Raw genomic sequence first — 25,052 nt, 5'->3', positions numbered from 1 at the left:
AGGTGGAGAGACTCTTCCCGCTCAAAAAAGACAATAGGACTAGAGGGCACAGCCTCAAGATAAGCAGAGGGGGGGACAGTTTAGAACAGAGTTGAGGAGGAACTTCTTCACTCAAAGGGTGGTGAATCTCTGGAATTCTCTGCCCGTTGAAGTGGTGGAGGCTGCCTCGCTAAATATTTTTAAGACGCGGGTTGATGGGTTTTTGATAGGAGAGGGGATTAAGGGTTATGGGGAGAGGGCGGGAAAGTGGAACTGAGCAGCGACAGATCAGCCATGATCTTATTGAATGGCGGGGCAGGCTCGAGGGGCTGGATGGCCTACTCCTGCTCCTATTTCTTATGTTCTCATGGCCCCTGGACTCTCTAGTCATGAGCAGTTCCAAGGGAAACTTCTCAGACCTCACCACTGAAGGTGTGTCAAAGTTGTCTCACACACCCAACACTAGCACAGATACTCACCTCTAAGTAGTTCACTAAGTAGGCAGGCTGTTGGATCACTCACTGGTGCTGAAGATCCAAAGCAGGTGGAGGAGGGGGTGTCCCAGGAAACTGGCACTTGGAGGCCAGGACTTTGCTAGGCCCCTGGCTAATGACATGCCCTGGGTCTGATCGTTTGAAAACTGATTGGACAGCAAATGCAAGTTGCAAGCATCAGGAAGTGACGACTGGAGGAGGCCCAACACCTTTTGCCTGAGGAGATGGTGCCATCATTCCAGCACAATGAGACAAACACTGCGAGGATGACGCCCGTGGTGCAGGCCCTGGCTCATGCAGCACACTCTACGGCAGAAGATTTCTGCACCATGGCTCAGCTCATGACCTCCACGTCTGAGGGTATGAGCTCCAGTGGGCAGAACTTTAACTGCATGGTGCAGGCACACATGGGAACACAGAAAAGCCAGTGCCAGAGGATGGCAGGACTTCTGGGCCTCAATCCAGCTGCCCTCCGTCCCATGAAGCAGCACTGGAGCCATCAAGCATCTGAAGGGATGAGGATCATCTGGGACACAACTAGTGGCCTTCCATCCAAGAGATTTAGGGGAGTGTCTAGCCCATCTGATTCCCCCTCCAGCCTCACACACTGAGAAGGGCAAACTGCAATGCCCGTATTGCCTGGAAGCAGGCCAGTACCGTTAAGGTCCAGGCCCACCAGGGGACGTCTGCCAAGGTTATCTCGGGCAACAGGGTGTGGAAGTCAGCAGGTCTCTCCAACCTCAGCTGGGGATCCTGGGGAAGCACTTAGATGTAGTGCGAGGGTAGGGAAGGTAGAAAGTTATAGGCACATAGTTGGCACAGGTGAAAGTAGGCATGTGTAGAAAAGTCACCACTGTATATAGTTCTAGAATAAATATTCACGTTGTTCACCCACAGAGCATCCACTGTGTCACTTGGTGCCAAAAAGTATGCAAAACCCTGCGCACACCCAGCGCTACATCCCTGATGAACACACACAAGGAGGGAAATAGAACCTGGTGGTCTACTCCTGCTTCTTCGAGCCTGCCTCACCATTCAATACGATCATGGCTGATCTGTGCCAGCCTCAGCTCCTTTTCTGTGGAGATTTCCCCATAACCCCCTCTCTATTCCTTGCTCTATCAAAGATTTATCTACCCTCATTTCAAATACTTCTGATGATCCAGCCTTTACCACCCTTTGGGACAGAGAATTCCAGATATTCACCACCCTGAGAGAAGAAATTTCTACACACTCCAAGTTTTAAATGGCCCTTTATCTTGTAGCCACGTCTCTTTGTTTGAGACATTCCCATTAGTGAAAACATCTCACCATCTACCCTGCCAAGCCCCCTCAGGATCTTATATGTTTGAATAAGGTCACCTCTCCCTCTTCTAAACTCCACAAGGAAGAGGTAAAAACCATTGTTAACACAGGAGGTCAAGGATAATGTTAAATTGAAAAGTAGAATACGCAAAGTGGCAAGGGGTGGTGATAGATCAGAGGACTGGGATGTTTTTAGGATCCAGCAGCACCCAGGCTGTGTACTCTCTCTTGATAGGACAATTCTCTTATCCCAAGAATTAGCCTGGTGAACCTCCTTTGGACTGCCTCCAATGTTACTATATCCTTTTTAAGATAAAGGGGCCAAAACTGAATGCAGTATTCCAGGTGAGGCCTCACCAACATCCTACACAATTGCAAAAAAAACTCCCTATTTTTAAATTGTAACTCTGTTGCATTAAAGCCAAAATGCTGATCTATCTATATCCTGTTGCAGAATCACAATATCCTGATCACAACCTGCCCTTCAACCATCTTTGTATTATCAGCAAGTTTGGAAAGCTTACACTCTGTTCCTTCCTTCAGGTCATTAATGTAAATAGTAAACAATTGCGGGCTGAGTACTGATCATTGCAGTACTCCACTAGCTACATCTTTCCACTCTTTATTCATTTATTCCAATTCTGTTTTCTATCTGACAGTCATTTTTCAATCCACGCTAACAACTTCATCCAATTCCATGGGCTTGTGCTTTATGCACCAGCCTCTTTTGTGGTTCCTTGTCAAATACTTTTTGACAATCTAAATATACTACATCTACATGTTCCCCTCCACGTTTTCCTCTCAAGGGGAACATGTAGATGTAGTATATTTAGATTTCCCTCAGTTACATCCACAATGAATTCAAGCAAATTCGACAAACATGATTTAGCTTTCCTAAAACCATGTTGACTAGGTTTGATTCAGCTTTCCTAAATGATTTGCGGGGAGGAAAGTACAGAAGTGATGTTAGGGGTAAGTTTTTCACTCAGAGGGTGGTGAGTGAGTGGAATCGGCTGCCGTCAGTGGTGGTGGAGGCGAACTCGCTGGGGTCTTTTAAAAGACTTCTGGATGAGTATATGGGGTTTTATGGGATTGGGGGTTATAGATAGGTGTTGATGTGATCGGTGCAACTCGTGGGCCGAAGGGCCTGTTTGTGATGTAGTGTTCTATGTTCTATGTTCTCTTTGTTTATTGACTCCAGCATTTTGCCAATGATGGATGTTAAATTAGTTGGCCTAAAGTTCCCTGCCTTCAGTCTCTCTCCCTTTTTGAACAAGGACATCACATTGGCTGTTTTCCAATCTTCTGGTACCTTCCTGGAATTTAGTGAGTTACGAAAACTTTCAACCAATGGGTCCATTACCTCTGTAGCCACTTCCATTTAAAACCTTACCATGCAGTTCATCAGGTCCTGGCAACCTGTTCACCTTTAGCCCCTTGAGTCTGTCCAATACACTATCCCTTGTGATACTGTATTGTAACTTCTACCATGTTATTTATAATCAACGCATCTGATAACTTAAGGGTAGTTGCAATGCTTTCCATGGTGAAGACGAATGCAAAAAACATATTTAGCATATCCACCATTCCTTTGCTGTTATCAATTCACCCACCTCATTCAGTAGAGGTCCCTCATTTACCTCAGCCATCTGCTTCTTGTTTATATATTCATAGAAACTCTTATTGTTTGTTTTAATGCCAAGTTTTCTCTCAAACTTCATTTTTTCCCTAATGTGCTTTTTAGTTTTTTGCTGCTGGATCCTAAAAACACCCCAAACCTCTGATCTATCACCACCCCTTGCCACTTTGCATATTCTACTTTTCAATTTAACATTATTCTTGACCTTGTGTTAACAATGGTTTTTATCTCTTTCTTGTGGAGCCCCTCTGTTTGATTTGTATGAAGTCCTGCTGAGCACTGATAGGCCACTGCTCATCTCCTGACCTGTATCTTAGCTTGTTTACCCAGTTCACATTAGACAACTCCTCCCTCATACCATTATAATTGCCCCTTATTTAAATTTAGATGCTGGTTATGGATTTATGGCATTCACCCTCAAACTGTATCTGAAACTCTATCACATTATGCTCTCTACCCATTGGGGGGGTAGCCATTGCTCCAAAAAAGCAATCCCTGATACACTCCACAAATTCTTCTTCCATACTACACTTGCCAGTTTGGTTTGTCCAAACAATATGCAGATTAAAATCTCCCATGATACAGTCAGAGAGGTTTACATCATGGAAACAGGCCCTTTGGCTCAACTTGTCCATGCTGCCCTTTTTTTCTAAAACCCCTAAGCTACTCCCAATTGCCCACATTTGGCCCATATCCCTCAAAACCCATCTTACTCATGTAACTGTCTAAACGCTTTTTAAAAGACAAAATTGTACTCTCCTCTACAATTACCTCTGGCAGCTTGTTCCAGACACTCACCACCCTCTGTGTGAAAAAACTGCCCCTCTGGACCCCTTTGTATTTCTTCCCTCACACTTTAAACCTATGCCTTCTAGTTTTACACTCCCCTCCCTTTGGGAAAAGATATTGACTATCTAGCTGATCTATGCCCCTCATTATTTTATAGACCTCTGTAAGATCACCCTCAGCCTCCTACGCTCCAGAGAAAGAAATGCCAGATTATCCAGCCTCTCCTTATAACTCAAACTATTAAGTCCCATTAGCATCCTAGTAAATCTTTTCTGCACCCTTTCTAGTTTAACATTCTTTCTGTAATAGGGTGACCAGACAGTACACAGTATTCCAAGTGTGGCCTTACAACTTCAGCAAGACATCCCAACTCCTGTATTCAATGTTCTGACCAATGATAACTGCAGTTTCCTTCAAAAGATACCCACATTTCTCCATTTATGTTCTGACTTCTTGAGGTGTCACATTTTGGGGTCTATAGACTATTCGACCCTTGTTTTCCTTCAACCCAAACCACTTCTACATCATTATTCACTGCCTTTATATCATGACTCAGCACTGCTCTGAAACCTTCCTTGATTAACAATGTCTTTCCCTTTAGCCTGTTGTTTTGGAACACTGTACACACTGAAATGTTGGGTATCCAGTTCAGGTCATCTTGCAACAACATTTCTGTAATAGCCAATCCATCATACTCACATGTTGCAACCAGTGCTATCAACTACTTAGCCCGTTGCAAATGCATCAAGCACTCAGACAAAGAAGAGTCAGCTTTGACTTTTTACGGTAGTTTACAACTCTGGATTTGCTCTCTGTTGCATTTGAGTGCAAGAATGACTGTGCAATACCTCACCCACACTGAAGAAATTGTAGATACCCTGCTACAGTCAACCCCAAACCCAAAAACCCTTTCCCTACCCCCATTCATTGAAGGAGCATCCCTTTCCTCTCCCCCACCCCCCCCACCGCCCCACTCCAAGATTAGGGCATTTCGAGAGTACAGCATTGCACTTGTGTGCAAGAGGCCAAGGAGCTGCTGAAATGCTAAGAATCTGCCCACTTCAGGTGAAAGCTGAAACTGAAAAACCAAGCAATTACACCAAAGAGGCTACAGTACCTGATGCTCATCTTAAACCGTTCATGAAGCCCACCATGTATCCATTCATTGGCAGGGAACATTCAACTTTCAATTAAGCAGGAGTCAAACACACTGCTGGAGGATAGAGGAGCATTGGTCTATCCTTGCAGCAAGTTACCCTCACTCTTCTGGCTTTGGCTTCCTGCCCATGAAGATGTGCAATGTTGGTTGGATGATGCTGATAGCACATTGTTTTACCTGACATCCATGTGGGCTATCCCGCTCATCCACAAAACGAGATTTTACAATGACCTCCTTTGCTCTGTGGCCCATTTTGGCCTTGTCAAACCTACTCTTTCCTCAGCATTCTCCTCATCCAAGGATATGTGGTGCTCGCCCATCTTATCCTTTTCCAGGTGGTCTCCCCCATGCAGCACACCACAATAATTCAGGAGAGCCTCTGGGAGTTATGCTGTGGGATTCCCCAACCTAGTCCAGGCACCAGAACTGAATCTTCAGCAATCCAATGGTCTGCTCCACCAGCACACACGTTGAAGCATGAGCCTCATTGTATTGAGTTTCTGCAGGCGTTTGTGGCCTCCACATTAGTGTCATCAGCTACTTTGTGAGGATACCCCTTGTCCCCGAGGAACCATTCCTCCAGCTGCCACTCTCCCTCAAAGACTGCTGGGATTTGCAAGCAACCCAAGATATAACTGTCATGGGTGCTCCTTGGGAAACAGGTACATGTTGGATGTTGAGGGAATGGAATCCCTTACTGCTCATGAATGGCGCAGCCTACCACAATGGTGACTTAAGAGCCTGGTGAGTGTGGTCACTGACACCTCGCACCTGGGGCTTCCCTGTTATGAGGACAAAAGCCCATGGCCCTGACATCCTGGTTCACTTGATCCTGATCCAAGTTTATAAACATCTTGCACACAGGGCATTTATGACCTGCCTGATACATCTGTGAGTGACACTCGGGGAGGAGATGTCATAGATGTCCCCTGTGCTGTCCTGGAAGGAGCCTCTGGTGAAAAGGTTTAGTGCGGCTGCCACTTTAAGGGCCACAGGCATTGCATGTCCTCCAATTCCATGGAGCACCAGCTCATGCAGTATGTGGCAGAGGTGGTTCACTGACCCTAGGGATAGACACAGCCTTCTCCATCATTGAGGCTCAGACGCCTGAAGGCATAAGCACCTTCGCCGGAAAATTCTAGCTCAGTACTGTCTCTGAGGTTGATCTTGTGCTCCCTGGACAATTGCAGCCCTCCAGTCCTGAGCACATGCAGCGGCACAACTTTGTCTCTGCCTGCTGGTCAATCAAGATTAGTAGGAAGGCCAACTCCGCAGGCTCCATGATTCTCCTGAATCATGAACTGAATGAGTGAGAATGCCAGAGTGAGCTATAAGGAGTTCTACCACAGCCCTGACTCTCATTCCTCTGTGCCTCTAAGACTTTCACCCAGTCACTGAGTTAATTTTTGCTTCCTCTCCTAATATCGCCTCTGACAAAACAGCCACACCTCCACATTATATCCCATGTACAGCAACAAGGCAATTAGTGTTGAGCCTCCATTTTCTCATGGCATCTGACCTGCCCATTCCTTTGTTCCCCCCCCCCCCCCCCCACTGTACGGACAGAGTGACCCCCCCACCATCGATCCCATGCTGTACTTATGTGTGACCGCAGCATTCATCCTGGTGCCCCGAGTATTGGACAGGCTGAGGCAAAATGGCTGCCTGAGCAATCACACCCAACATCCCCCTTGGAGATGAATGTGCCAGGTTCATTCTTATGTAGAGCTGTTCTAAATGGCACTGACATGACACCATGCCAATAACGTGTGCGGGATACTCAGTGCCGACTTAGTATTCTAGTGAGTGCTCGATATGAGGTGATAATGTATTAAAATGATGTTCCCACTTCCCCCGTGGAGTGTTCCACATAACTCCCCCAGCAGGTCTGATCCAAAATTGCAAAACGCCATCTTGCTAGAGAGAATTATTTTTTTCAAAATTCTCTAGATTTTGAGCACGTTCCAGCATTTACCAGAGAATCTGGTCTCAACATTCACCCATAGTTCTGGAATCCATATTATAGAAGGAATGTGATAGCACAGGAAAGGTGCAGAGCAGATTTACCAGGATTTTGTCTGCACTGGAGAGTTTTAGTTATGAATAAACATTGATAGGCTGGGGCTGCTTTCCTTGGAGCAGAAGATACTGATGGAGAACATAATTGAGATGATAAAATCACGAGAGACATTGATAGACAGGTAGAAACTTTTCATCTTGGTGGAGCAATTAATGACTGGTGGGGGGGGTGTGGTTTAGATTTAAGGTGAAGGGCAGGAGGTTTAGAGGGGATGTGAGGAAAAACCTTTCACACAAAGGATGGTGGGATTCTCACACTCGAAAAGGGTGGTGGAGGCAGAGACCCTTGTAACATTTAAGAAATATTTAGATGTGCACTTGTGATACCAAGGCATACAGATGAGGCTCTCAAGTTTATCTAATAGATGACGCTGCAGGTATGAAGTAATTAAGATTTCATATAGATTAAGATTATGCAGTTACCTTTGCCATGAATTAATTACAAGCAATGACAACAGGACTTATGGTAACCACCAATGTAAATGCTCAAAATGTGTTATGCAATGCTGAAATTTACTTTTTTTGCTTGATGAATTGATACTAGAAAAAATCCAATCTGAAAATAAAATTCAGAGTTTCTCCTCAAAACATTGAATAATATTAAAATTTTGATGGGGGGGGGGCGCGAGAGCGAGGGGGGGGGCGCAAGAGGGAAGGAGGGTGGGGGGGGGGCGCAAGAGGGAAGGAGGGTGGGGGGGGGGCGCAAGAGGGAAGGAGGGTGGGGGGGGGGCGCAAGAGGGAAGGAGGGTGGGGGGGGGGCGCAAGAGGGAAGGAGGGTGGGGGGGGGGCGCAAGAGGGAAGGAGGGTGGGGGGGGGGCGCAAGAGGGAAGGAGGGTGGGGGGGGGGCGCAAGAGGGAAGGAGGGTGGGGGGGGGGGTGCAAGAGGGAAGGAGGGTGGGGGGGGCACAGGGAAAAGGGTGAGTTAACACGACAGCATGAGGGAACAAGCCTGCATAAAACCAGAGAATAATCAACTTTGAACCATACAATCGATAACGTTCATTTTGGATTGGACTGAATGAAATTAAAGAATATTTACACCAAAACTGTCACATTTTATTCTGTCACCCAGACTGAACTATGATTCCAGTTATGAATAACTTGGTCAAAAGCACTTTCAGATAAAACTTAAGGCAGCATTTTGCTTCATTGCGTCCCTTTTCAAATTGAAAAGCTTCACTGTTCTATAATAATTTCCTCATACCTTAAATATTTCTGTATAAAATCATACCAGCAGCTCAAGCATTAACAAAGTGATTAAGCTAACAAAACTCTAAGCTTCAGTGAACAGGATTTCATTCCAATTGATTTTAAAAAGTTAAATCAGTTTACAAAAAGTTGGAGAATGTATTGAATGGATGGCTGAATTATTTCAGAGGAAAGCCTTTATGCATGCAGATACTAAAACATCTTGAAATGTTTATACAGCTGACTGGTCTCAACTATGGGTAAATCTGAAAAGTAAGCTCCTGTGCCCTACGCTTCTCTTCAATTATGAAAAGATGTTTGGCTAATGGTTACAATGGTTATATAAAAAGAGTAATGCAGAAATGAAAATATATCAAAACCACATACTAACAAAAGCAGCAGCAGTACATAAAAGAACATCTGCAGAAAGAATTTTTCCTGTCTATGCATCACACAATACCAAGGATTGAAGCACAGTACAAATTCTTTAGAAATAAATTGCACTCACAGAGTCATCCTCAGCAGAGGCAGGCCAGCCTTCCCAAATCTGGTGACGGACATGGATGTTTGTGAGATCAAATATGTTACGCTTTACCTAATAAAAGAGTTTTAAAAAAAATTATGTAATACACAGCATTTTGTTTTTACTTAAAGTCATCTCACGCAAAGTACATTTCAGTGCAAGCGTTTTTTTATTCTTTCAGGGGATGTGGACATCAATGGCTGGGCCAGCACTTGTTACCCTCCCCTAATTGCCCTCGACAAGGTGATGGTGAGCTGCCTTCACGAACCGCTGCAGTCCATATGGTGTAGGTACATCCATTGCACTGTTAGGAAGAAATTCAAGAATCTTGACCCAGTGACAGTGAACGGGCTGAGGTTTTGTTTCAAGTCAGGATGGTGAGTGGCTTGGAAGGGATCATGCAATTGGTGGTGTTCCCATGAATCTGTTGCCCTTGTCTTTCTTGGTGGTAGAGGTCGTGAGTTTGGGTGATGTAGTTAAGTTGAACTGATGAGTTGCTACAGTGCATCCTGTATATGGTACGCACTGCTGCCACTGTGCATCGATGACTGAGGGAGTGAAAACTTTTTGTCACACCAAATGCAAGTAAACTGGTTCATTTTCATATGCTTTCCACACCAAGAGCCTTCGTATTGCAGGTTTTTTTCATTTGTTTATGGGAAGGGAGCATTGCTAGCAATGACAGCATTTGTTGCCCCTTTGAGAAATATTGAGAATAGCAAGACCCAAACAGTTGCAGAGGAGAGCATCATAAATGGAGAGCAGAAGGACAAGCACTGCAGTAGATGACCCTAAAATACAATGAACCCTGCACATCATAAGAACATAAGAAATAGGAGCAGGAGTAGGCCATCTAGCCCTTCGAGCCTGCCCCGCCATTCAATAAGATCACGGCTGATCTGTCATGGCTCAGTTCCACATTCCTGCCCTCTCCCGATAACCCTTCTTCTGTAAAATGTAACATCACTAGGGCTTGAAGTTTTTTTAAAAACGTCACATACATAAATCAAAACTTTTCTGTTTCTCTTTTTTCGGACAATCTTGAACTTCAAAGTTCTACAATGAAATCATTAAAACGTACATAATGTACTGAAGAACAATGCCAACATTCAGTAAATTCTGATAGGTTAGTCTCAGCTTCTAATACAACACGAGTTAAAAGGTTGAATGAGTTAATACAACATTAGCAAGAGAAACCTACTGGAACTGCCATTATTGTAATATTTTGCTCATGGAAAGTATTAGCATTGTTCATGCTCATTATTCTTCGAAGCAAGGTGAGAGAAGGATCGATTTGTGTTTGGAGCGAGAAAGTAAGCGAGTCACTGTCGTTTTAGTTTTTTCACGGTTTTTTTTTCTCAAGTTACTTTAATTTGAAAAGTGGAAGTGGGCCACAGGGTAAGCTGAGAAGGTTTTTTTAAGCGTGCGAAGTATAAAAGGAAGGCCACTCTATACAACAGGCAGCGGAGTGAGAGGGAGCAGAGTGAAGGCTGAAGGGCTTTGGCTCAATGGGCTTCGGCGTAAACAGGCAGAGGCAGGGTAGGTTCTGTTCTTCATTCTTCCAGAAATTTAAAAAAAGGGGTAGGTATGAGTGAGAGGCCGATTTGTTGCTTTCAGTGTCGGATGTGGGAGTCGCCTAGCCTCCCGGAAGTCCATATCTGCGCCAGGTGTGTCGAACTGCAGCTCCTGAGGGATCGCGTTGGGGAACTGGAGCTGCAGCTCGATGACCTTAGTTTAGTCAGGGATAATGAGGAATTAATAGAGAGAAGTTACAGGCAGGTAGTCACACCAAGGACGTGGAGGAAGACACGTGGGTCACAGTTAGGAAGGATAAAGGTCACGTACCAGAGAGTATCCAGGTGGCTGTCCCCCTTAACAGTAAGGGCTGGGTGATAGACAAGAGTGAGGAATGGAGAGAGCAGTCAGTGAAGGGATCCTCTGTGGTTGTCCCCCTCCAAAATAAGTATACCATTTTGGATACTGTGGGAGGGGATGGCCCTCCAAGGGTAAGCCACAGTGACCAGGTCGCTGACACAAAGTCGGGCTCTGTGGCTCGGAAGGGAAAGAGGGGGATGCAATAGTTAGAGGCACAGACAGGCAGTTCTGTAGGCGCGAACGAGACTCCAGGATGGTAGTCTGCCTCCCTGGTGCCAGGGTCCTGGATGTCTCTGAGCAGGAAGCATACTAGAAGGGGCGATAACCAGACAGGCGTCATTGTCCACATTGATGCAAATGACATGGGCAGAAAGAGCAGGGAGGTCCTGCGAGAGCAATTCAGGGAGTTGGGTAGTAGGCTAAAAAGCAGGGCCTCTAGGGTAGCAATCTCTGAACTACTCCCAGTGCCAAATGCTAGTGAGGCTAGGAACAGGGAGATTGTACAACTGAATGTGTGGCTAAAGGACTGGTGAGCGCCCCCCCAATCCCTTGATCCCTTTAGCCCCTAGAACTATATCTAATTTCTTCTTCAGACAATGTTTTGGCCTCAATTCCATTCCGCATTAGTGAATTCCACACATTCACCACTCTCTAAGTGAAGAAGTTTCAGTTCTAAAAGATTTACCCTTTCTCCTCAAACTATGACCCCTAGTTTCGGACTCTCCCACTCTCCCCAACCTGGGTGTGTCACTGGTTAGGTCAGCATTAATTGCCTATCTCTAATTGTGCTCGAGAAGGTGGTGGTGACTGACTTCTTGAACCGCTGCAGTTTACCTGGTGTAGATATGCCCACAGTGCTGTCAAGGAGGGAGTTTCAGCATTTTGATCCAGTGACAGTGAAACCAACATGGTATGGCTTGGAGGGTAACTTCAAGACGATGTTCCTGTGCATCTGCTGCCTTTGTTCTTAGAGCATTATACAATGTAGTATATATATTTATTGATTGAGACTTGGGACTACAGGGTACGATTTCAAAATTTACATATTGAGATCAGCAAATAGCATAGAAATCAGGAGGATAGAGGCAGGCTGGCAAAATGGGCAGCATGTGTAGATAAATTTTAATGCAGATAAAGTTGAGGTGATGTATTTTGGTGGACATAACTAGGAGAGGCAATATAAAACAAAGGATACAATTCAGACGATGAAAATCAATGGCAGAGCAAGCTCAAAGGGCCGAATAGCCTACTCCTGCTTCTAATTTCTACGTTTCTATCCAATGAATGAAGAAGTAAAATAAATTCTAGGAAACCCCAGTATGTACCTTTCTCATTATATGAAAAACAACAGCTCATCACTATTCTTGTTTCTGTCAAACAGCCAGCTTGTATTCATGTAGCCACTGCCTCTTGACTTAATAGGATTCAACTATTCTGTCAAATCTACAATGTGACACCTAATAAAATGCCTTTTGGAAGTCCATATAGATCACATCAACCACATTACTAAGTAATCTGTTATCTCATCAAAAATTTAATCAAGTTGGTTAAATGCAATTTGAATTTAGCAAATTTGAGCACTGTTCCCTTAATTAATCTACACTTGTACAGGTGACTATTAAGTTTATCCTAAATCATTTATTTAAGTTTCCCATTACAGAGGTTAAACTGACTGGTCTGTAATTGCTGGGTTTATCCCAGTACACTTTTTGAACATTGCCAATCCTCCAGTCCTCTGGTGTCACCCCCATATCCAAGGGGGATTACAAGATTATGACCAGTATCACATTTTTAAACACTTACTTGCATCAGCATCCTCAGATGCTCCACTTTGGCACCAGTGACTCAACAACTTGAAGAATGGTCAGCCGTTCTAATCTAGCCCATTATCTCAACTATTTCACTGTTCACAAATACATTTGGCAGCATCTTCTTCCTTCGTGAAAGACAGATGCAAAGTACGTTTTTAGGAGGTTTGTCATGCCGTTTCCATGTGCAAATCCCCCTTTGGACTGCTCTTATATCCTTATGGAAGATTTTGGAATTCCATGTTACATTATCTGACATTCTCATTGCACACTCTTCTTTGCCTCCAATTTTCTTTTTCACTTCCCTCTGAACTTTCTATATTCAAGTTCGTTCACACTTGTAATATAAATCCATCACCACACACTTTTTCTGATCCAAATGCAGCAAAATTTCCAAATCATTCTATTACAAGTTTGACAGATGATATATATTGGAAAAATATGAGTGCTGCATCTGAGCAAAAAAAAAGTAAAAGTGAATGGAAAAGCACTTGACCCCCCAAATCAAGTATATTTTTTCCTTTCATTTCACTGGTGCACTATTCTTTCTTAAATATAGGATCTTCAACTTTTGCATATTGTGGTCATTCCTATTAAAAACATTATATTTTTGCTGCTGTTGTCTCACACTTTCAGTACTATTTCTGTCAACTTGTTACACTTAGTCTACCTACAATTATTTTATTGCAATATTTTTCCTGTCCATGACAATCATCGCAGTTTATTTTTCATGTTTGTCCTCTGTTGTTTTCTTATTTAAACCTCAACTCTTTTGTCTATCTTGCCCTTTACCTTGCCCCATACCCCTCTTTTGCCCTCAAATTCAACTTCTCCATCAGGTCTTTAACTTCAATCAAATTTTAATCGGATAACTAGTCCAGCATCCTTCCTCTCTCACTATGCAAAGAACTGTTCAAACTGAAATTTTCTCACCATGGTATGCCTGTAAAGTCCAAGTCCACGTTCATGGTTGCTTTCAGTAATTGCTTTGGTAACTGAAATACTGGAAAACTACTTTTACGGTAAAATTAGTTTCCTTGCTCGCACAAATGTCCTGTTAACTTTTGTTGCGAATATTTTACATTGCTTTGCAAAAATAAATCCGAATTATTAGCATGAGACTAAACTGATGTAAAATAAATATATTTTTGGAAGTTAAAGCTATTGGCAAATATTTGTTTTATATTATTAGCTCTGGTCATTATTTTATTTATAACAGTGGCTGCCCTTGACATCAAGGTAGCACTTGTTCAAGTGTGGCAACATGATGCCCTCGTAAAATTTAAGTTAATGGAAATTGGGAGCAGGAAGCGGGTAACTGCACCAACTTAATGTCAAGATAAAAGGAAAATGCTGCAGATCACATCTATTTTTACACTTCTCCATTCCAGGTTCTTTCCACATCCTGCCCCCACATCCCCCTCCCTTCAGTGCAACTGCCACATTCTTCAGGCAGTTTTCTAACAATTTGTATCTCTGTTCTGCCATTCTCGTATTCTGATTACTTAACTGACACTTATAGCACCTTCTCGACCTTCTGCATCTTCATTTACATTCCCTTCGTCCAATTCCACCCCCACCCACCCCAATAGTATAAATCTCTGCTGATTCTCTTTGCTCTCAGCTCTGATGAATGATCATCTAGACTTGAAACATTGGCGCTCTATTCTCCCCGCAGATGCCGTCAGACTTGCTAAGATTTTCCAGCATTTTCTGTTGATTAATGTCTAAAGGAAGGTGGTTTTTCTTGTTTGAGGCCAAAAAATGCACCCCGTAATGTAATGGCATCCATTTTGTTTCTGATCTCTAACCAAATAGATTTTAGCCTTGTTCTCACTAGGACATGCACATTCTCCAACACTGCTTTGTTCTCCTTAATCATAATGTCACTTCCTTCTTTCTTTCATAGAACATAGAACGTAGAACACTGCAGCACCACAGGCCCTTCGGCCCACAAGTTGTGCTGATCATATCCCTACCTACCAGGCCTATCTATAACCCTGAATCCCATTAAATCCCATGTACTCACCCAGAAGTCTCTTAAAAGACCCCAACGAGTTCGCCCCCACCATCACTGAAAATTTTTCTTTCTCAACTTTCCCAAATACCCTGTATCCAAGATAATGTAGTATCCAGTCCTGCCCTTTTTGAAGTAGATTTCCATTACCACTATTTCATATTTCCACCTGTCCATTTGCACATGCAGCTCATCAACCTTACTTACCACAGTTCATGTGTTTACATACATGAACTGCAAACAGAAATGGCTATTACTGTGCTTTTTCCCTCTTAGTTTGACCTCATGTAATATCTTACCGATAGCACCAAGCAATAATCTTTCTATTCACTATGCTTCTCCTTTCCAGTGTTATATTCTTGCCAAATACCCTCTCCTACAGCACTAGCAAACTGCCTTGCGATGACTTCAGTCCCTTCCCTATAGAGGTGCAGCCTGTCTGGTCTGTAGTGGTCCCACATAACAAGAGAATTCCCAAGCCTTGTTGTGAAGATGATAGAGACTGGGATGCTTTAGTACAGACTGTTTATTGTTCGCTACAAAGTCTACTTCTTCAGTCTAACACCAGGAACCCAATGCTGGCAGACTATTCTTTATAAACACATCTGAGTATAATTAACTAATCAACACCCATTTACCTTATTACTTAAAACTACTGGATATTTAACATTCATTAACAGAACTCGAGACCCACTTTTTAAAAAAAATTGATATGCAAATAAAAATCAAACATAAAAAATTACATAATCAATCCTTAACATACTCCATATTTGCCCCATCTTAAACAAATAAGTTCAATCAGGTTATCATATGAAAAAGTGCATGTTCTCATAATCTATTATAATGTAAGGTGTTCCTCTTCGAGGGTATCCAACAATTTCTTTGGACAAGCATTCTTTTCATGAAACAATCCACAATTGGTGACTTGCATCAATCCATTTCATTTTTGAAATCGCATTCCTTTCTGACATCTCTTAAATTCACTAAGTCAATCCTCAATCTCTTTCCTGTAACATTGTTTGCCGAATGGATACCATCCCAGAGCAAATAAATAGCATTCTATAGGCATATTATTCCCCTATTGTGCCTATATAAGATTAATTTAAAATATTCGTTAAAGACAGAGCCATATACATTTATCATTTCTTCCCACTAAAAAAATGAATTCTGCTGTACTCGATAGCCATTGGGGAGGTTAACACGTGAGGAATGACTAAAAATGACTAATTTCTTCCCTTCTGGGTCATCCAGGTCTGGAAATCTGGGCATACATTCTCCCCAACTTAATTTCCTCAATGCCTTCTTTGCTTTTAGCACTTCACCAACAGTAGCATATTTCACTATGATGCTCAATGTTAATGTATCATGGCATGCAGCTGGTCTAGGCTGCATACATATCCAGTTTAATTAACCAACTTAGTTTCTTAGTTAATCGGCTTCTTTCTTGGTTGTAGAGACTTCCTTTTGTGAGGATCTGGCCTGATTTTTGGGATCCATCAACATTGTCTAGATAAGACACTGAGTTAGGCAAACTAAGTTGGGAATAACCCTAACATCTGACACTATATACTTGAAGAAGCCCAATTTTCAATTCCTTTATAATTTTACCTATCACAAATTTCTCAAATGTCGCAGATCCCCCTCCCAGAAAATCAACTATGTGTATTAAGAAAATACCTACAAGTTTTCTTTCACTGAACCAATAAAACATTGATGGATTTGCTTTTTGCTGAAGACAACCAGCTTTGAGAAATACTGACCTAACTGAAAAATGCCATATTCTTGTTAACCGTAGCACCACAGAACCACAGAAAGATTATGGCACAGAAAGAGGCAACTCAGCTCTTTCTGTCTGTGCCAGCCATTAAAAAAAAGAAAAAAGAAACTGGCTGCTTATTTTAATCCCACTTTTCAGTAACTGGTCCATAGTCTTGCAGGTTACAGCACAGCAGGTGCAGATCCAGGTACCTTTTAAATTTCTGCCTCAACCACCAATTTGGCCAGTGAATTTCAGGCATCCACCACTCTCTGGGTGAAAACTTTTTTCTCATGTCATAAGAACATAAGAAATAGGAGCAGCAGTAGGCCATCTAGCCCTTCGAGCCTGCCCCGCCATTCAATAAGATCATGGCTGATCTGAAGTGGATCAGTTCCACTTTCCCGCTTTCTCCCCATAACCCTTAATTCCCTTGTCTGTCAAAAACCTATCTACCCGTGACTTAAATATATTTAGCGAGGTAGCCGCCATCACTTCAACGGGCAGAGAATTCCAGAGATTCACCACCCTTTGAGTAAAGAAGTTCCTCCTCAACTCCGTTCTAAACTGTCCCCCCCTTATCTTGAGGCTGTACCCTCTAGTCCTGCTGTCCTTCCTGAGCAGGAAGGATCTCTCTACCTCGACCCTATCCATCCCTTTCATTATCTTCTATGTCTCTATAAGATCCCCCCTCATCCTTCTAAACTCCAACGAGTACAGACCCAGTCTATTCAGTCTCTCTTCATAGTCTAACCCCCTCATCTCCGGTATCAGCCTAGTGAACCTCCTCTGCACTCCCTCCAAGGCCAAAATATCCTTGCGCAAGTGCGGCGGCCAAAACTGCACACAGTACTCCAGCTACGGCCTCACCAGTGCCCTGTACAGTTGCAGCAAGACCTCCCTGCTTTTATATTCTATCCCCATCACTATAAAGGCCAGCATCCCATTCGCCTTCTTGATCACCTGCTGCACCTGCAGACTCGGTTTTTGCGACTCATGCACAAGGACCCCCAGGTCCCTCTGCACCGTAGCATGCTGCAGCTTTTTGCCCCTTAAATAGTAATCCCTCCTACTATTATTCCTGCCAAAGTGGATAACTTCACACTTGCTAACATTGTACTCCACCTGCCAGGTCCTCGCCTAGCCTATCCAGATCCCTCTGCAGACTTTCCACACCCTCCGCACAATTTGCTTTTCCAATCATCTTCGTATCATCAGCAAATGTCGTTACCCTACACTCAGCCCCCTCTTCCAGATCATCTATATAAATGGTAAATTGCTGAGGCCCCAGCACCGATCCCTGCGGCACTCCACTAGTCACCAACCGCCAATCAGAATAGCACCTATTGATACCAACTCTCTGCCTCCTATTAGACAACCAATCCTCTATTCATGCTAACACCTTACCCCCAACTTCATGTCCCCTAACCTTCTGAAGCAACCTTTTGTGCGACACCTTATCAAACGCCTTTTGAACATCGAGAAATGCCATATCCACCGGTTCCCCTCTGTCTACTGCACTAGTCACATCCTCATAGAAATCCAATAAATTTGTCAAACACGACTTCCCCTTAACGAATCCGTGCTGCGTCTGCTCTATCAAACCATTCTTTTCTAGGTGCCTCGCTATTTCTTCTGTCCCCTCTAATCCTTCTACCAATCAACTTAAACGCAATCAGCTAAGGGAAACAGCTTTTTCCTGTTTACCCAATCAATGCACCTCAGTTAGGACACCCTTCAGCTTCCTTTAAGGAAAACAAATCTAGCCTACCCAATTTTTCCTCATAGCCCTGGCATAGGCCTTACAAGTCTCCTCTGTGCTCTGAGTAATTATGTCCTTCCTATGATGCAGTGACCAGAACTGGAATACAAAATTCCAGCTGGGGCTTAACCTGCATTTTATAATAAACATAGAAAATAGGAGTAGGCCATTTGGCCCTTCAAGCTTGCTTCACCATTAATTATGGTCATGGCTGATCATGCAATTCAAGAGCCTTCCTCCCAAATCTTTGATTAAATCCTTTGATCCCCTTGGCCCCAAGAGCTATATCTAACTCCTTCTTGAAAATATTCCATGTTTTGGCCTCAACTGCTTTCAATGGTAGTGGTATTCCACAGATTTACCACTCTGGGTGAAGAAGTCTTTCCTCATATCAGTACTAAGAAGTCTACCCCATATCCTTACACTAGGAACCCTAGATCTGGACACCCCACCATCAGCAACATCCTTCCAGAATTTGCCCTGTTTAGTCCTGTTAGAATTTTATAGGTTTCTATGAGATGTTCCTTCATTCTTCTAAACTCCAGCAAGTACTCAATCTCTCCTCATGCATCAGACCCGACATCCCAAGAAATCAGTCTGGTAAGCCTTTTCTGCACTTCGCATCTGAGCGTAATTAACTAATCAATACCAAAAACAGTTTATTTCATTAGCTTAAATGTCTGGGTACATCATCTATCAACAGAAACTATTAGATACTAATGCCACGATCCCCAGGACCATTCCATGTCCCCAGAATCCAAAGTCCTCCCTTCTGCACCAAGTCTTTGGCATTCATCTGAATTATCCTCGCATTTCTATACTCACTAACACGTGGCACATCAGAAGTCTTGATGAATCTTAACTAAAAACTAAAGCCAAAAAGCAGAGTTTTTTTTACTTCAACCAATTATGAACTGATGAATATAAAAACCATTTTCTTGCACCATTTTTTCCATCTGAGAGATTGTGGCAAGAACAGTGGTTATATATAGGAAATGTGCAAGTTCTTTTAACTTAACTGGGAGCATAATCAAAGTCCACTGGGGAATATGGCATGACAGAAACAATGGTTAATCATAGAATCCTACAGTGCAGAAGGAGGCCATTTGGCCTATCAGGTCTGCACTGACCACAATCCCACTTAGGCCCTATCCCATAAGCCCATGCATTCACCCTAGATAGTCACCCTGACACTAAGGGGCAATTTTTAGCAAGGCCAATCCACCTAACCCACATGTCTTTGGACTGTGGGAGGAAACCGGAGCACCTGGAGTAAATCCACATGGAAAAAATCTGCAAACTTCACACAATGATCCAAGCCAGGAATCAAACCTGGGTCCTGAACCTGGGTCTCTGGCACTGTGGGGCAGCAGTGCTAACCACTGTGCCACCATGCCACCCCTGGTAAAGCAACAAATACCATATTTTGAGAGACTGTTACGGCATAAAACAACTAAATGCTATCCTAACATCACCGGTCTCCAAGAAATTCTGGGTCATATGTATACCTTGGTTCTGTTGAACAGAAGAGTAAGTGGCTCTGTGACTCTATGCCTCTTGGCGGTAATAGTCTTTTCTGCCCCATTCAGGTTTGTCACATTGGACTACTGAGCTTCACAGTTTTTGATTTGTTTGTACCTCATACGAAACACATCACAGTTGAACAGCCAATAAATATACCAAATTTATATTTATACTGCACCTCAAAAATGGAAAAAAATCTTAAGGTACTTCACAGCAGTGTTATCAAATAAAATATGCTACCAAGCCACATATAAAGAGTCATTGGGATCGGTAAACACAGATTATTTTCCAGAAAATCGTGAAGGAGGTCAGAAAGAGTTGGACAGATTTAGGGAGGAAATTACAGAACTTGGAGCTTAGGGTAGCTGTGCCATCAGTTACAACGGTGGAGCAATTAAAATCAGGAATACACAGCAAATCTGAACTGGAGGAGTCCAGCAATCTCTTGTGACATAGGGCTGGAGGATGGGAGAGACAAGACCATGATGTGGAGATGCTGGCGTTGGACTGGGGTAAGCACAGTAAGAAGTCTCACAACACTAGGTTAAAGTCCAACAGGTTTATTTGGCCTCCTGGGCATTTAAAAACAAGGGTTAGCATTTTTTTTAAATCAAGGTGTTGTCAGACCAGAAGCCAATTTACGCCAATTGCACAAAGCTGATGGGTTACAGAACTTAGTGAGAGTTTGTTATTCTCTCATGAGATGTGGGCATTGCAGGCTAGGCCAACATTTATCATCCATCCTAACTACGTGTCCTCTTGTTGAATCACATCCTCAATGCTGAAAAATTGTAAATTGAACCAAACAATCTACAATCATCTGGAGGAGTGTAATTGATGAAACAGATGGAGATGTTTGGTCTAGGGTACTGCCCTGGGATCTCCTATATTAATGTTATGCAGCTGAGACGATTAGCCTCAAGAAAAAATAACCATCTTCCCTTGTGGCAGGTATGACTCCAGTCAGTGGATCACAGGTGATAGAATTTGGAAGCACAAGTACATGGAGGGTGGAACATTTGAGGACAGCATTGGATTAGTCAAATTTAGATGTAACAGAGGCATGGTTGAAGGTTTTAAAAGATGGGTTGAGCAGGGCATAGAGCAGGGATAAAGACGAGTGATTAACAATACGTTCCTGTGAAATATCTTGTGACGTTTTACTATGTTAAAGACAACATATAAATGCAAATTACCTTTGTTGTATTTCTTAGCTGCTGAAATGTAATTTGTCAATATGAGCAAATCAATTACAATCAATAATCAAAGCTAAACATGAAGCAAAGTACTGTGTTTTTCCTAAATCTGTCCAACAATACTATAATCAGAATCCAGTAACAAGAATGAGAATAACTGACCTAGTAGAAAAACAAATAAATGAATACGACAAATTATTTGCTACACTGCAAGAGAGACAACGAGCTTGTGTTTTTTTTAAGAACTGTTTAAACTGGAGTAGATAAATATTCATTTGTATTCTTTTCAACACTACACACCATAGTTCTTTGTGATAGAATCTCCAGTACAGATAAGGAGGAGTGAAACAGAGTGGCCAATTGTCACTGCAGTTTATTGGCCATCTTTGATTCATCACACTCTTAAGAGTATCGAGAAGAAATGACACTCCAGTTTGTCAGAAATACTCCCCTATCAATTAAGATCAAATTGTTCTCTGCCAACCTTCATTTAATAAATGCCAATTTATTCTGTGAATTATATTTTGTTCTTTTTTGCTTGTAAGTAAGCGATTTCTTACCATTATGCTAAAGGAAAAATACATTTGACATAATTTCAGGGAATGTACTATTTTGATTTTGTTAAGAAATTAGGAATACCAATGTCTTGTTAAATACCTACATAACAGACTTTTTTTTGAAGGGGCATGAAGAGAAGAGGAAAAATACTTTAAAACACATGTACAATTGATACTTTTAAGGATTGAAGATCTTGAGGTAATTCTACTTTCCTGCGTGAAGAATTGATTTAAAACTTTAAGACTCAATACAATGGACTGTTTGATGCTCATCATGGCACACCATGCTTAAACTTATGGATCTAGCAACGATGAAATTGATGAGTCTAGTCTCCATAGTCAAAAATATCTACGCACGCATGTTCTCAATTCTGGAAAGTACGAACAGATCGCATGCAGTTTTGCTTCCAAGCCAAGAAAGAGAACAGATGCGTGTGTGACACTCTGACATGAGGGAGTGGCTTGAGATGAAGGATAGCATTGAAACACATGATGACAGCAAATAAGGAGTGTTTACAAGACAGGGTGATTTTAAAAAGAATTCTCAATAAACCATTAAGGCTGCTGGACAAGCACAGTTGAAACCAGGAGTTAAAGACAGGTGCAGATCCTTAAGAGTCTGAAAACCTGCGGTATCTCAAGATCAGCATGCTACATACTGAGTTGGGAATTATACAAGTTATCTCATCACTATTTTATTCTTAAACGTACTCATCTCAAGAGTTGACAGAGTTTAAAGCAAAACTGCCTCTATCATATTTACTGAATCTCACCAAGGTTAGGAATATCATAACAGCTGCATTTTAAGCCACTGGGCAGTTTTATTTTAATTTTTGTGATTGGTGAGAATTCCTCAGTGAAAAATCTCAAATGAGGTTGCCTGTAATGATCTTCAAAATTTAAGTCTGTTCTGAAAATTATACATTGAAGTCTTTGTCTATGGTCCCAGTTACTCACTTCTCCCTGTTTTTTGTTTAATGCATTTAATATTGTATATTATTAATAATATACATTAAAAGCTGACAATAGGTGTATCATGACAATGTGACTTCCATTCAAATTTTAAAATTTATCTTTAGATTTTTTTCAAATGACAAAGTGGTACTAAATATTCAAAGCTAAAGAAAAATATTCTCAGGATAATAGAATGGTATTGATGCAGTCTGCAAAATTAAACACACACATGCTCAGACTGCACAACCAGACACAGCTCAGTCACAGCAAAAATAGACTCAAAACATAAACATTGGGGGAATCCAAGGCCATTTAAGGCTTTAAAAGACACAATTGAATAAAACTAAGCTGCATAAAATGTGCTTTCTTTAAACTTTATGTCAATCCATATATTAAAAACTAAAAATTCCATTCCAGAAACAATGCCCCTGGAGCTTGCAAGCTACAGAAATTATGACACTTGATGTTCCAATTTGACATTTGAGACTATACATCGATCCATATGAATATTAAAGAACATAATCAGTGTTGGGTTCCAGGACATTTCAGTATTGAGCAGCGTAGCGTAATTTCAGAAAATTGAACAAATTCTAGATAGAAGATTTTCAAATGCAGTAATGAGATATTCCTCATCCCAAAAGATAAAACATGGTCAAATGCATCACATGAATAAGCTACAACCAAAGACAGTTTTAAAAGTATACTGATTAATAATTTTGCTGCACTTTATTCCAAAAAGCTAGGTGTCCCTACCCTTCATACTAACCAATGTCCCCGATTTAATTGTATTTTGTTCCAATTTTTACAATTATAATTCAAGATAAAAAGAACATCACTTATTGCAAACTTTGCAATTACCCCTGATCTTGGCATTCGCAATTTTCTGAACTACACATTAACTAGCCCATACGATCTCTACCTCCTAAAAATTTTCCAAGAAGTGCCTTATGATAAAAATATGCAACACCTCCTTCCAACGAGGACATATGCATATTCAAGACTGCAAGCCAATTCATCTAAATTGACGTGATGTCAATACAGAGGAGCAAAAATATGATCTGTAGATGAAGATTTTCACTTTCCAACTTTAAGGACCTGAACAATTATTTATCCTACGACCGATTTTTTTCTCCCTTACTCTGTTTTAAAACAAAAATTCTCCAACTCATAAGATTGGTTTATTATTTATGTAACAAGTAAAATAAATACTCTGGACAAATCGTAAATGAAGGGAAATCTTTTCTATTTTACTTCTTAGCTTTCTTGATTGTGGGCACATTTAGTCTTCAATGCTATCATAGGTTTGTGCAATAACACAGTAGACCCTAAACAGATGTGGTCCCCCAGCATTAGTGGTGTTTCATTCAGCATATTCTATTCTTTCTTACCCCTCACTTGTCTAATCAATCAAATCCACTGACCCTGCACTAAATTTAAAGAAAACCTTCTCTTCCATAAGAAAAATTAGCATACTTTTCTTGTTAGAAGCAGCCCTTCAATATTGTAAGCCCAATAGAATTTCTTAATCCCAATTCTAAACTATCATACTGAGCAGATAAATAGCTATATTGGCTATTTCAGGACACCTAGAATGAGAATTTAATCTTTCAAGTTAAATAATTTCAAGTCTATAAATGTTAAATCAGATAAATCAAAATCCATGCGATGAAGAGATTAAAAGGTCAAGTTAAATTCAGTTGAAGACTCAAATAAGCGCAAGTGTTCAACTGCCAAGAGATAAAAGGCCTGAAATGGGTTTACTTCAATTATATTAATATTTCAAAAACTATGGTTTATCCAAAGTATCAATAGAATCTGCATTTACATCATCAGTAACAAACCAAAGTTTGCTTGTTAACTCATGACTCTCTTCGAAGCCTCCGAATGCAATTTCCCACTATTTAATCAGTAGAACACCAGAAATCCCATCATCACAAAATATATGGAAAATGTTAACAAAGTTGTTAACTTTTCTTCATGAACAGCTGCAATAAGTATAATTTTTTAAAGTTTATTTATTAGTGTCACAAGTAGGCTTACAATAACACTGCAACGAAGTTGCTGTGAAAATCCTCTAGTCGCCACACTCCAGCGTCTGTTCGGATACACGGAGGGAGAATTTAGCATGGCCAATGCACTTATTTATCCCAGGCTGCTTAGGGAGGTGAAAGATGAAATTGCTGGGCCTCTGGCACAAATCTTTGTCTCTTCTTTGGACACAGGTGAGGTCCCAGAGGACTGGAGGGTAGCAAATGTGGTACCGCTGTTCAAAAAAGGTAGTAGGGACAACCCTGGAAATTATAGACCAGTGAGTTTGACATCAGTGGTAGGGAAATTAATGGAAAAAATACTTAGGGGTAGGATGTATGAGCATTTGGAGCGTTGCGATCTGATTAGGGATACGCAACATGGCTTTGTTAGAGGGAGGTCTTGCTTTACGAATCTGGTG

General features: G+C 41.8%; 1 protein-coding gene across 1 annotated transcript in view; it reads right to left on the bottom strand.

The window, feature by feature from the left end:
* faf1 (Fas (TNFRSF6) associated factor 1) overlaps positions 1–25,052 on the bottom strand; it is a 312,720-nt gene that overhangs the window by 169,457 nt on the left and 118,211 nt on the right. The window contains exon 8 of the mRNA XM_080195485.1: positions 9,140–9,226. Coding sequence (XP_080051611.1) covers positions 9,140–9,226 — 87 coding nt within the window. The remainder of the gene's footprint in view (positions 1–9,139; positions 9,227–25,052) is intronic.

The sequence above is a fragment of the Carcharhinus amblyrhynchos genome, chromosome 9 (assembly GCF_965287045.1).
Source record: "Carcharhinus amblyrhynchos chromosome 9, sCarAmb.v2.hapA, whole genome shotgun sequence".
Classification (NCBI taxonomy): domain Eukaryota; kingdom Metazoa; phylum Chordata; class Chondrichthyes; order Carcharhiniformes; family Carcharhinidae; genus Carcharhinus; species Carcharhinus amblyrhynchos.
Note: the sequence above shows the minus strand (reverse complement) of the source record. Positions and strands in the feature narration are given on the sequence as shown.